The sequence below is a fragment of the Octopus sinensis genome, linkage group LG30, assembly GCF_006345805.1.
Source record: "Octopus sinensis linkage group LG30, ASM634580v1, whole genome shotgun sequence".
NCBI lineage: Eukaryota > Metazoa > Mollusca > Cephalopoda > Octopoda > Octopodidae > Octopus > Octopus sinensis.
In genome coordinates, this window is record NC_043026.1 from 40,001 (window position 1) to 52,500 (window position 12,500).

Consider the following 12,500-nt stretch of genomic DNA (forward strand, 5'->3'; position numbering starts at 1 on the left):
ATCTGGCTCTATCGAGATTAGACCCGTAAATCGACGTCCAAATCCACTGTCACTTAGGATTTGGACTGTTGTGACAGCTACTGGAAGGTCTCTCGTTTTTGTGATCTCGGATGTTGAAACGAATTCCCAGCAATACATTAGCGACATTCAGGTAGCTGAACCGTTTCTATGGGCTGATGAGGACTTTCCAGGGGCAACTTCGAGACTCCAGCAGGAATCACCACAGTCCCACAACTCCGAGCAGACACATCTCTCGATTCAGAAAGCATTCAGTCTTTCCTAAGCAAGGATGTATGAACCTCAAGAAGCTCCGATGCCAACTCGTTGGAGTTTTTCTGTTTGGTCCATTTGGGATCCGAGGCTCTCGAGCACTTCTCATGTTTCTCTCGGCAAATTGAAAGCAAAACTGCGCCAGGAATGGGCTCGATTCCACAAAAACTGCTGCGTGCTGCGTGTGAAGCATTCACACCTAGATTTAAGGTTTTGATTCGAAACAAAGGGGGTTATATCGAATAAATGTTGTCATATCGTAAATGTGTTTCATTTTCCATTGCATTGCAACGCTCACTCCCGAAATATATCAATATCTTGCTATGGAAATAGTGAAAAATTTGTTTGCCCTGATTTGGGGATACCCTGTACACACACACACACACACACACACACACACACACACACCACACACACACACACACACACACACACACACTCACACATATGCGTGCACACACACTATCACACATGCGCACGCACACACAAATACACACACACATAGTTTTAATTAGGAAGCACCGCTAATTGCCATGATACATGTGAAGACATATTGTGAAACTTATTAAAGCGGTTTGTGTTACGGTTGAAATAGAGAGTGTACCGATCCAGAAATATGTTTACTTTTCATCATCCATGGTGATTGATTTGAATGATTTTCTTTAATGGAAGACTTCGGTCCAGCGACATTCAATGTTCAGCTTTCATATCTCCACCTACAGAAACACCAACAGGTTTAACAACTGCAACATCAGTATCACAAACACCAGAGCTGCATTACTGCTAACATCGGAACGACTTCAACAACTACACAGGCGTATCTTCTGTATGTTTCGTGAGGAGCATTTCTCTACTCAAGAAATTATTTTTTTCGTAGTAACAAAGAAGACGTATTGAAAAGTTTGGTGTATTTTCACTCTTCTCGAGAAATCCAAGCATATTAGTAAACAAGATTGATCTGGGTGGATGGTACTGTGGTTTTTGGTCAATCTGCGTGTTTTGGTAATTTTCGGACAAGTCTAAGTCTGAATGTGATACTGATAAGAGAACAAAGGACAGACAGCAGTGGTCAGTTCTGGCATTTATGAAAAGTCCTTATATCTGTAGACTCTACTGTGGTTAATAGAAGAAAGTACTTACAATAGAAGACGGGAAGGAGAGCAGAAAGAAGCTGTGCCCTTAATGAACAGTCCTGACTAGAAGTCCTCACATAGACACCTAAAGTGTAGGGGCGGCCCTTCACCTCAGTGAAAGTAAGTGTTTTTTCTTATCGCATTCTGCTTTATTTGCGCGCGTATATATTATGATTCGGAGGTGAGTGTGTCTGTAAGCGCGCATTGTGAAGTGAGCAAGAGTTTGTGACCGTGTTTAATCACCAGATCAACTCTGATCCAACAGAGCTATGATCTAAAGTATTCCAAATGTGACCATCTCATCATTTGTTAAGTGATAATGTATTTATGGTTACATCATCCAGTTTGTTTCTGTTGCAGTTGTTTAGTAACAAGTCATCCCCAATCGAGGTAACACATTCACAGATACAAAAATACGTGCATACTAGCAGGGGCCGTGACGCGTACTTCTGCTCACCTCAGATCAGGAATTTGATTGAAGCTTACTACAATCGTTTGGGGACCTGGCTATTCCTATGATTATATTGGGACACCTCCAACAGAACGATTCCCCACCGTATCAAGTCTACTGGAATGTAGCGGCATCGCTCTACAGAGACAATCAGAATTCTTTACTTACAACAATGTCAGCCGTGTTTGTAAGAATTACTCACCGAAAAATATAATGACAGTCGTCAGCACGAATGACACCAACAAGATTTCCTTCTATAGAAGTAAGTGAATCTTCTTTATTATTACTGTTGACTTATTTTTACATTGTTCGGTCAGATCAAAGTACCAGTTGAACATCAGCGGTCGATGAAATCGACTTACTCATCTACCCTCGAAATTGCTGGCCAAGATTTCGAAACCATATTGTTGCTGTTGCTGATATTATTGTTTCTATTGCTGTTAACCAGCATTTCAATTTTATTTGTCGTTCTTGTTCACTTAGTCTTTGTCGAGTTACAGCAAACATTCCCTTTTTAAACCACATCTTTCATTCTGCTGTTTTCTTTCCGGATGTAACATTCCTTCAGCAATGCAATCCGTCTTTCTTCCTTTCCTTCGTACTACAGTCGCATGATGACGACCGGTCCTACCCTGCTGGGCGAGAGAGCTTCATGTGAAAGCGTTACGAATGGGCTAAGGAACAGAGAAACAAGCTGAATTATTATGGGATTATTTTTATTCGGCAGTCTTATTCTTTATACGTGCTTTCCCAGCACTACAGAGCACAGCTCATTGTGCCTTGGGTATGTGCAGAGGTTTGCTGTGATGCTCGTATGTATTGGAAGTGTTTTACGTAGGATGTGTGCAGTGCCTATTACTGCTATTGCTGTATGTTATATATATTTGTAAGTCCTGGTGTTTTTGTTATGTATTTGTCTGAATATTTTTTTATCATGCCTAATGCACCTACTATGATAGGAATTGTTTCTGTTTTTAGATTCCACATTCTGGTTACCTCTATTTCCAGGTCTTTGTATTTTGAGAGTTTCTCCATTTCTTTTAGAGACACGTTGTCATCTGCCGATATTGATTCATCAATTAGGAAAGCATTTCTTTCCTTCATGATCTCTGACAACTATATCTGGTCTGTTGGCCTTAATTTCTCTATCTGTGTGTATCGGCATATCCCAGAGTATGGTTGCTTTCTCGTTTTCTGTGACCTTTTCTGGTGTGGTACCTTACCATCTTTTTTCTGTTGTATTCCATAATGGTGGCATAGTTTCCAGTATATATAGGTCCCAACTCTGTCGTGTCTGTGATATATTCCTTCTTAGCCAGGACTGGGCAGCCAGAGATAATATATTTATTGTTTCTTGTCCATCTCCACATATTCTGCAGTTACTTGTTATATTTCTTTTCATTACGTTTTTGGTTAATTTCTGGTGGGGACGCTTTGGTCTTGTGCTGCAATTAAAAACTTCAGTCTCTGCTTTGAGTCCTGAGCTTCTCAACCATTGTTGGGATTTTTCTTTGTCTATTTTTTTGCATTTAGTTTAGTCCAGTTTTGCCATGAAGGGGCTTTTCTGCCATCGTTTTATCATGGTTCGTTGCTATTCTAGTTTCGTTTGGATTTCATTTGTTTTATAGGCTTTGTCGTCTCTTCTTATTCTCTTCTTCTTCTTCTTCTCTTCTTCTTCTTCTTCTTCTTCTTCTTCTTCGTCTTCTTCTTCTTCGTCTTCTTCTTCTTCTTCTTCTTCTTCTTCTTCTTCTTCTTCTTCATATTGTTAGGTGGTATGATTTCTTGTTTGTATTTGTCAGCTTCCTTAAATACTGAGAACAGTTTTTTGTTTTGCTCGTGTTATGTCGCTATTTGTATCAGTTTTCCTTCCTTCTGAAGTAGATATTTCTCTCCAGAATTCTTCCACTTCTTCTGCCGTTGGTGCTGCAGTGATTTCTATTTTATTTTTGCCAAGTTCTTGGTAGAACTTTTTGGGGTTGGGGTTGGAGTTAAACTTTTTGTTTTGTACAAAGAAACGTTGGCGTTTCTCGTACCGGCGGATCCTTTGTGCTTTGGCAAGGATATCTTGCATTAGCTTTTCTTTTATCTCAGGTAAATCTTTTTCTCTGGTGTTGTATTTGCGGAGTATTTTTGTTTTCTTTTTGTTGCTCAGTAGCGTTGATTCTCTACTGATTTCATTAAGAATCGACAGATCTTTTCGCATTTTTTGTATTTTGTTTTCGATGTTATTTATCCACAGGGTATGTTTGGGTGGTGGTACTCCTGTTTGGATGGGTTTGAGTTAGTATCCAGCTTCTTTTGTGGCTGCAGTGGTTGCTGCGTATACTAAGTCATTTAGCTCAGTGATATCGCTTTTTGTTTCAGTGGCTATTAGTTCCGTGACGGCTAGGTTTATGTTGGTTATTATTGATGTTGTTGTTTGTCTATTTTGATTTTTGGGAGGTATGGTCGGTGGTCCATTTTGAGCTCTGTGTTTTCAGTTCTTTGATTATTCTACTTTTTATAGTTTCATAATCATTAGGCTCCCCTTCGTTGTTTCCAGGTTTTAGATTTGTGTCGCTTTCTTTCTCATCTGTATGTTTGTTTGTCGTGATTTGGCTTGCTGTTTGTCGTGTATTATTTGTGATCCTTACGGTCTGGGTTTGTTGTTTTTTGTTTACATCGTTTTTGTTTGGAATGTTTACGTTTGTCTTCGTGTTTTACTGTTTCAGTGTTTATATTTGGCATTGTTCTGTGGCTTCTATCTACATTTTCCTGGTGTATTTTTTCTTTTAAATGTTCTATTTCTATTTCTGATATTTTTTGCGTTGAGAATATATCTCCGTATATTTGCTAGTTTATTAGGGTTCATTGTTGTATCCAGGTCTTTATTTATGTTATTTTTCTTCCTTATTTTGTATGTATGTGTTGTTGTATTTTCATTGTTTGTGTAGAGCACTGCTGTAAAGTAAGCGTGTAGGATAGAAATGTATTCCTCTCGTGTCCATTTATGTCTTTTGGGTTTTATTTGCGGGACATGAGGAACAACGTCCGGCCCATTATTTTGACGGTCGTCATTTTCGTAGGGTACCGGCACGTTCATTTCTGTTGTCACATTGTTTTGCACGTGTTGTTTTTCGTACATTTTATGTTGTAAGTTTAAAGTACGTACCGCTTGATTGTTATTCTTGGGTTGAATAATACCGGTATTATTTAATTTCTTCGTAGTTTTTTTGTACATGTTGTTTGATGGATCGTAATGTATCAAGCATGTTTACATGTGTTGTGTTAGAGGTGGAGATGATATCGAGTTAAAATACATAATTTCGTTTTGAAAATAGTAATAAATTTCAATGAGTATTACTTACTCGGATATAGTCCAATCCTTTGTCAGTTGTTTTTTAGCTCCATGCGATATCTTTGTCTCCGATGTTTGTGGATAGATTTCGGAGCACTGTTTTATCGCTCTCCCATGTTTAACGTCCCCGGTGTAATCTCCGTTTAACGTCCCCGGTATAATCTCGTTTGACATCCCCGGTGTAATCCAAACGTCCCCGGTGTAATTATTATTATTATTATTATTATTATTATATTATTATTATTATTATTATTATTATTATTATTATTATTATTATTATTATCATTATCATTATTATTATTATTATCATTATTATTATCATTATTATAATTATTATTATTATTATTATTATTATTATCATTATTACTATTTTATTATTATTATCATTATTATTAATATTATTATTATTATTATTTTATCATTATTATAATTATTATTTATTATTATATTATTATTATTATTATCATTATTATTATTATTATTATTATCATTATTATTATTATCATTATTATTATCATTATTATAATTATATTATTATTATTATTATTATTATTATTATTATTATTATAATTATTATTATTATTATTTTTTATCATTATTATTATTATTATCATTATTATAATTACTATTATTTATTATTATTCATTATTATTATCATTATAATTATTATTATCATTATTATTATTATTATTATTATCATTATTATTATCATTATTATTATCATTATTATTATTATTATTATTATCATTATTATTATTTCAGATAGCCGATGGATTAAAACTTATGCCATATCAGTGGGGGCGGGTTCGCAAGTCTATAATTCCTTACTCAATATAGGAAGTCCTTCAACCTGGAATGTAGACAAGTGCAATGGTTACTTCTGTCCGAACTTTTTCCGACATCCTATTCTTGATTTCTGGGAGCAACTTCCAGTTGATGAGGTATGTAAGCATTTACACACACACACACACACACACACAGAAGCGAAATCAGATTCCTTCACACACACATTATCATAATAACAACCATAAAGATAAACTATCTTTTGGATCACTTCACATATATTTCAGACGTATTTTAACCGTAAAAACGGCAGTTTTCACTGCGATTTACCGTGGAGAAAATTCTTGCCTTAGGCAACAGTTGTTAACACACCTGCATATATATGTATATACATACATACACACAAACACACTCACATACACACACACATATATAGATAGATATAGATATATATTAATATCATTAGTATTAATTCCTTACATTCAAAGAAATGATGAAGAGAAAATGGAGTAGACGTTAGGCTCGTAGCCAATGAAATAGCTGTTAAATTACCTCGATCAATAGAACATGATCTATTTGTGTGTATGTGTGTGTGTGTGTGCGTGCGTGTGTATGTGTGTGTGTGTGTTTGTGTGTGTGTGTGTGTGTCTGTTATATGTTTACTCTTATTTTTCAGGTGAAACTGGTGATTTATAAAAACCAAACAGCTGTGGTGACTATGATTTTTGAAGGACGAAATTCAAAAATTCACACCTGGTTCAATTATGCAAACTTGAAAAGTTCTCCATGGGATGACCTATCTTCAGTCAGGCCACAGTATTTCACACTTCAAGGAATTTCGTATGTTCTAAATATTTTTTTTCTCTTTCACTAGGTAGAGACGTATTGTCGTATTGAGCTAAAAGCACTTTTCTTATGCTACTAATACAAATCTGTTTTTTAACTCTATATATTTATTCACGATATTTCTTGATCTCGTGAATTTACCTTCAGTCTGAACAAAGGATTCTATAGACGGCCGTTGGAGTTGTCAATTCAGATTCTAACAGACTGGTATAGACATCTATATATCATACCTAACGTAGACACACTCCCGATAAGGCAGTTACTGCAATATTTGCCCTGAGAAAACTTCTTTTCCTCTCGTTGTCCGCTGCTGGAACGAATTTTATTATTCGAAACAAAGCAAATACATAGGAGATGTTACCTCAGAGAATATACTACTAAAGTAACTAGTTTCTACACAGTGCATTTATACTTTAAATATGATACACAAATGGCTATTTTAATTAAATACAGACAGATTCAAATGTGTGCATGGAACATAATGCTATATTTATTAAATGCTTCTATTTTCTCATTTTGAAACCCAAACGAGTTCTTCTCCAACTTTGTAGGAGTGTACGTCGCTTCTATATAACGAACCACTACGGTGGTTGTACGGGTGAGTTGGGCTGGCTAGCCGTAGTTGAAGCCCAAGTATACTGTTCATATGATGAAATGGATCATTATCCTATAATTCGTTATTCTGATGCAAAATCGAAAATCAAGTGGTCCGATGGTAAGTGACATTTTCCTTTTGTGTGTGTCTCTCTCGCTTTCTCTCACTCTCTCTCTCTCTTTCTCGCTCCCTCCCCCCCTCTCTCTCTCTCTCTCTCTCTCTCTCTCTCTCTCCTCTCTCTCTCTCTCTCTCTTAATGTGAATAGTAATTCTCTCTCTCTCTCTTAATGTGAATAGTAATTATTTCTGTACTTATTGTTCGGCAGCCAATCAGCCTCGATTCAACTGATTTTAATCTTGACCTTCCTGTATGTTTCCCATTTGGCTGCCATTTCTATTAATACGAGTAACCGCGTATGAAGACTTTCCACGATTTATTTCAATTCCTTTGGTTATTGATGTTGTTATTGTTACTTGCAGGTTATGGCATAGCAGACTCCATGGCCATATTCATCAGCCTGAGGCAGCAGGAATATCCCGGCCCATGATATCCATTGACACTATTGTTGTTGTTGTTGTTGTTCACATTCACCCAATCTAGCTGACCACCACTAGTGATGCACACACGCCATGTATTATCTGTTAATAAAGAATCCATACAAATATTCTATCCAACATCGGTCTTTGAAGTTGTGATTCTCTTTCTCTCTTTCCAGCTGTTGTTGTTGTTCACATTCACCCAATCTAGGTGACCACCACTAGTGATGCACACACGCCATGTATTATCTGTTAATAAAGAATCCATACAAATATTCTATCCAACATCGGTCTTTGAAGTTGTGATTCTCTTTCTCTCTTTCCAGCTGTTGTTGTTGTTCACATTCACCCAATCTAGGTGACCACCACTAGTGATGCACACACGCCATGTATTATCTGTTAATAAAGAATCCATACAAATATTCCATCCAACATCAGTCTTTGAAGTTGTGATTCTCTTTCACTCTTTCCAGCTGTTGTTGTTGTTCACATTCACCCAATCTAGGTGACCACCACTAGTGATGCACACACGCCATGTATTACCTGTTAATAAAGAATCCATGCAAATATTCCATCCAACATCAGTCTTTGTGATTCTCTTTCTCTCTTTCCAGCTGTTATTGTTGTTCACATTCACCCAATCTAGGTGACCACCACTAGTGATGCACACACGCCATGTATTACCTGTTAATAAAGAATCCATACAAATATTCCATCCAACATCAGTCTTTGAAGTTGTGATTCTCTTTCACTCTTTCCAGCTGTTGTTGTTGTTCACATTCACCCAATCTAGGTGACCACCACTAGTGATGCACACACGCCATGTATTACCTGTTAATAAAGAATCCATGCAAATATTCCATCCAACATCAGTCTTTGAAGTTGTGATTCTCTTTCTCTCTTTCCAGCTGTTATTGTTGTTCACATTCACCCAATCTAGGTGACCACCACTAGTGATGCACACACGCCATGTATTACCTGTTAATAAAGAATCCATACAAATATTCCATCCAACATCAGTCTTTGAAGTTGTGATTCTCTTTCACTCTTTCCAGCTGTTTTTCTTCCATTTCTCGTCTGACTAGATATATGTGTGTGTGTGTGTGTGTGTTTTTATGTGCGCGTATTTATGTGTGAGTATACATATTGTCGTAAATGTCAAACAATTAGAGTGAGTGTTTAACATCGCATTTGTGAATAAATATTCTATATTTGTATTAAGTCTCTTTATGGTTTCACGTGAAGAAAATAGCTTAATACCTCAACAATTTTTCAAGGGGATCAAATGAAGGAACAGCGTTCGTCTCCGTTTTGTGTTTTAAACCAAAATGGAGACAGATAACACGTGATCGGCTTGAAAATTTGTAAGATATTGCGATGTATTCTAAATATTAAGCAAAAGGTAGCCTTATTACACAAACAATATATCTATATATATGTGTTACTTTATATAATTAGGCTTCAGCAATAAAAATTGCTTTACTATATACTGAACCTTTAGATATAGAGCCAAGGAATTTAGCTCTTTTTTCTTCTATAAGAAGAGTCTCCCAGACAATATATACTCAAAAACTATTCACGTGGGCATAGAGGGGAAAATAACGAAAGTTCACTCGAAATTTGATATATATATATATATATATATATATATGTGTGTGTGTGTGTGTGTGTGTGTGTGTGTGTATGTGTGTGTATGTGTGTGTGTGTATGTGTGTGTATGTGTGTGTGTGTGTGTGTGTGTGTGTGTGTGTGTGTGTGTAATATATAGCATAAATCAAAGTGTAGAGTTTTTTGCATACATTACAGACGATATAGTCCATCGTTTTGTCACTAAGGGTTCAATGGAGTTTTAGGTAAGAGTCCGATCTATTATGTAACACTGCACACTTCAGAGGTAGCAGTTACAGAATGAAATATGGCGATCATTCACGGTGATTATAAAGTTCTCACTCAATTCCGTTGTTGATAGCAGTGTTTAGAAGTAAAGTGTCTTGAGTGTGGTTGTCAGAAGGTGAAGTAGGTCATCGGTGGTGCAGGATCTTCTTGATTGTGTCTAGTGGAAGGCCAAAGAAGATGTCAAGAAAATGCGACGTGGCAGCTGCTGGCTATCCCCAGAAATGAGTTCCAGGGATGTTCGCAACGACTGAAACGATGTTTCCTAAATAGTGTTGCATCAGAAGGGAAATACTTCGAAGGAGATGAAATCCTGAATTCCTATGTGTTGTAGTTTCCTCTTTATAGCAGCAGTCCCGATACGTTTTGATCAGATCTCGCATTGTAATATATATGTACTCACATAATTTAATTATTCCGAGATATCCTAACTCTCGGATGAACGGTCACGTGAAAGCCTGGGTAAGAGTTTTCTGAAGGTTTTCGCTTTTAATAAAACAAGATATATATATGTGTGTGTGTGTGTGTGTGTGTGTGTGTGTGGTTTTGTGTGTGTGTATATCTGTGGGCATGTGTTTGTGGGCGAGCGTGTTTGTATGTGTATGTGTGGTGTGTGTGATTATTTTCCTTTGCTCTGATATTCGGTCCATTACGCTTTCAGTTAATCAACTTCTTTTTTAAATAATATGCCTCTTCCTTTTCCTTCATTGTAGTCACTTGTACTACGCTAGCCTCAAACATTGTTTGCGAAACAATAGTATAAAAAGAACATCATGTGGTCTGTGTATGATACGTTGATGTATATACAGAAAATAGCTGGATTCGAACTTGAAACTTTTCCTGCTATATATATAACTAGCAGTATCGCCCGGCGTTGCTCGGGTTTGTAAGGGAAATAACTATATAAGCATTTTTAGAGAGTTACTTCCTGTATAGATGCCAATTCGGGCTTTCTAAGCCATTTCTGTTTTGGTGTCTTCAAGCCATGATATCGTTGTTCTAAAAGAACGCTGGTCTCCTTGACGTTGATTTCCTTACACTCCCCTCCCCACAGCTTCACGAGGGAGGGAAGAAGGGGGAGAAGCAAACAGGTGCAGCTGTGAGCGTGGACGCCAACTCCGCCACCATCGACACATGAAAAATTATGCATTAAAATGGAATAAAAAATTATGTTAAATTATTTTTAAAATCGTAGACTCATCGTAGACGCGCGCTAATAGCCAGACGGGCTCGATATGAATCACGACTATAAGATACCCGAATTTGGTTAAACTGCACCGCAAAATGTGGGAGTAGTTAGGAATCTAAATCGAAGGGGACAGACACTCACACAACTACAGTTTTATATATATAAATTAATGCAACATTTCTACGTTGTTTTTCAATCTGTTTATGCTTCAATAAATGCAACCATGTATTGAACCTATGACAGCACTGATTCTGCTGACTGCTGAGTTTAATCGAACTCATCGATTTAAGCATTGAAATATTTCCTGCTGCCCAAACATGAATTTCGAAACCTGAGAGCCAGTCATGTCAACGATAATCAACATAAGAATTAATTCAACCAACTAACCTCATCTGGTGACTGTCAGTCGATATATAAGTATGAACCTCTTAGACGTAATACTGTCAGCTTGAACTAAATTAATTTACTGAACTGATTTTATGCTCTAACATTTTCATTTATCAATATTGTTTCATACTTCGCTCGCGTGCCGACACACCATTAGATAATGTACACCATTACAAATCATACAACATATTTACTAGCTTTTAAGCAATGTGTCTTAAAACTTAGGAACCTGTCTACAAAATCCATACCCGCTCGTGGCTTCACTTTAATCTTGTGTTGATAGGATGTTCAACTTAAGCTCCCGTAAGGATCCCTTGTGGCAGTCTACAGCATGTTGGTAGAAGATGGAGTTTGGCTTCCTTTCAATGTAGTTGTCCAGGTGTTCTTTGAACCTATCATTGATGCTTCTAGAGGTCTCACCTATGTATGACTCTGGGTTAGTCGCGCAAGCTCCCTCCTGGCACTTAATCTGGTATACAGTGCCCTTGGTTTTACAATTTACATGTGGAATACATTGAAAGGAAGCCAAACTCCATCTTCTACCAACATGCTGTAGACTGCCACAAGGGATCCTTAAGGGAGCTTAAGTTGAACATCCTATCAAGACACCCCACCGATGCAATGTTGAGACAGGTCACAGAAGCTGTTTGTATACAAGAATACAAACCTACTCTCAACCGAAAGTCCGAATGGAATAACATCCAGATCCCATTCAGAAGGACTATTCTATAACCACCCCTCTCTCTCTCTCCCCTTTTACCTGTAGTCCTTACATACGGGTTGCAACGCGTATGTGCAGTTATATACAACGGTATGAGCAGACGTTGTTTGATACGAACAGTTGCACCTAGGCGTTGTATCCATTCACGGTTAGACGATGATGAGAGGAACAAACACACACACACCCACACACATATATATATGTGTGTGTGCGTCTATACAAACATATATGTAAATATGTATACAACCTTCAGCAAAGTAACGGTCATGTACACAACTTGGACGGACACATGCCAGTACACGGACATACGTTCGCATACACATACACATGTACACACTCTCACAGACACATCTGCCCAT

At 37.1% G+C, this 12,500-nt stretch overlaps 2 protein-coding genes across 2 annotated transcripts in view; both read left to right on the forward strand.

The window, feature by feature from the left end:
* Window positions 1-12,500, forward strand: part of LOC118768575 — a 62,046-nt gene that overhangs the window by 34,263 nt on the left and 15,283 nt on the right. Inside the window, exon 3 of the mRNA XM_036515344.1 lies at window positions 6,651-6,814. Coding sequence (XP_036371237.1) covers window positions 6,651-6,814 — 164 coding nt within the window. The remainder of the gene's footprint in view (window positions 1-6,650; window positions 6,815-12,500) is intronic.
* Window positions 7,268-8,165, forward strand: LOC118768584. Its single transcript, XM_036515368.1, has 2 exons — window positions 7,268-7,535; window positions 7,895-8,165. Exons 1-2 carry the CDS (start codon window positions 7,292-7,294, stop codon window positions 7,960-7,962), a joined length of 312 nt encoding a protein of 103 aa, XP_036371261.1. The 5' UTR covers window positions 7,268-7,291; the 3' UTR covers window positions 7,963-8,165.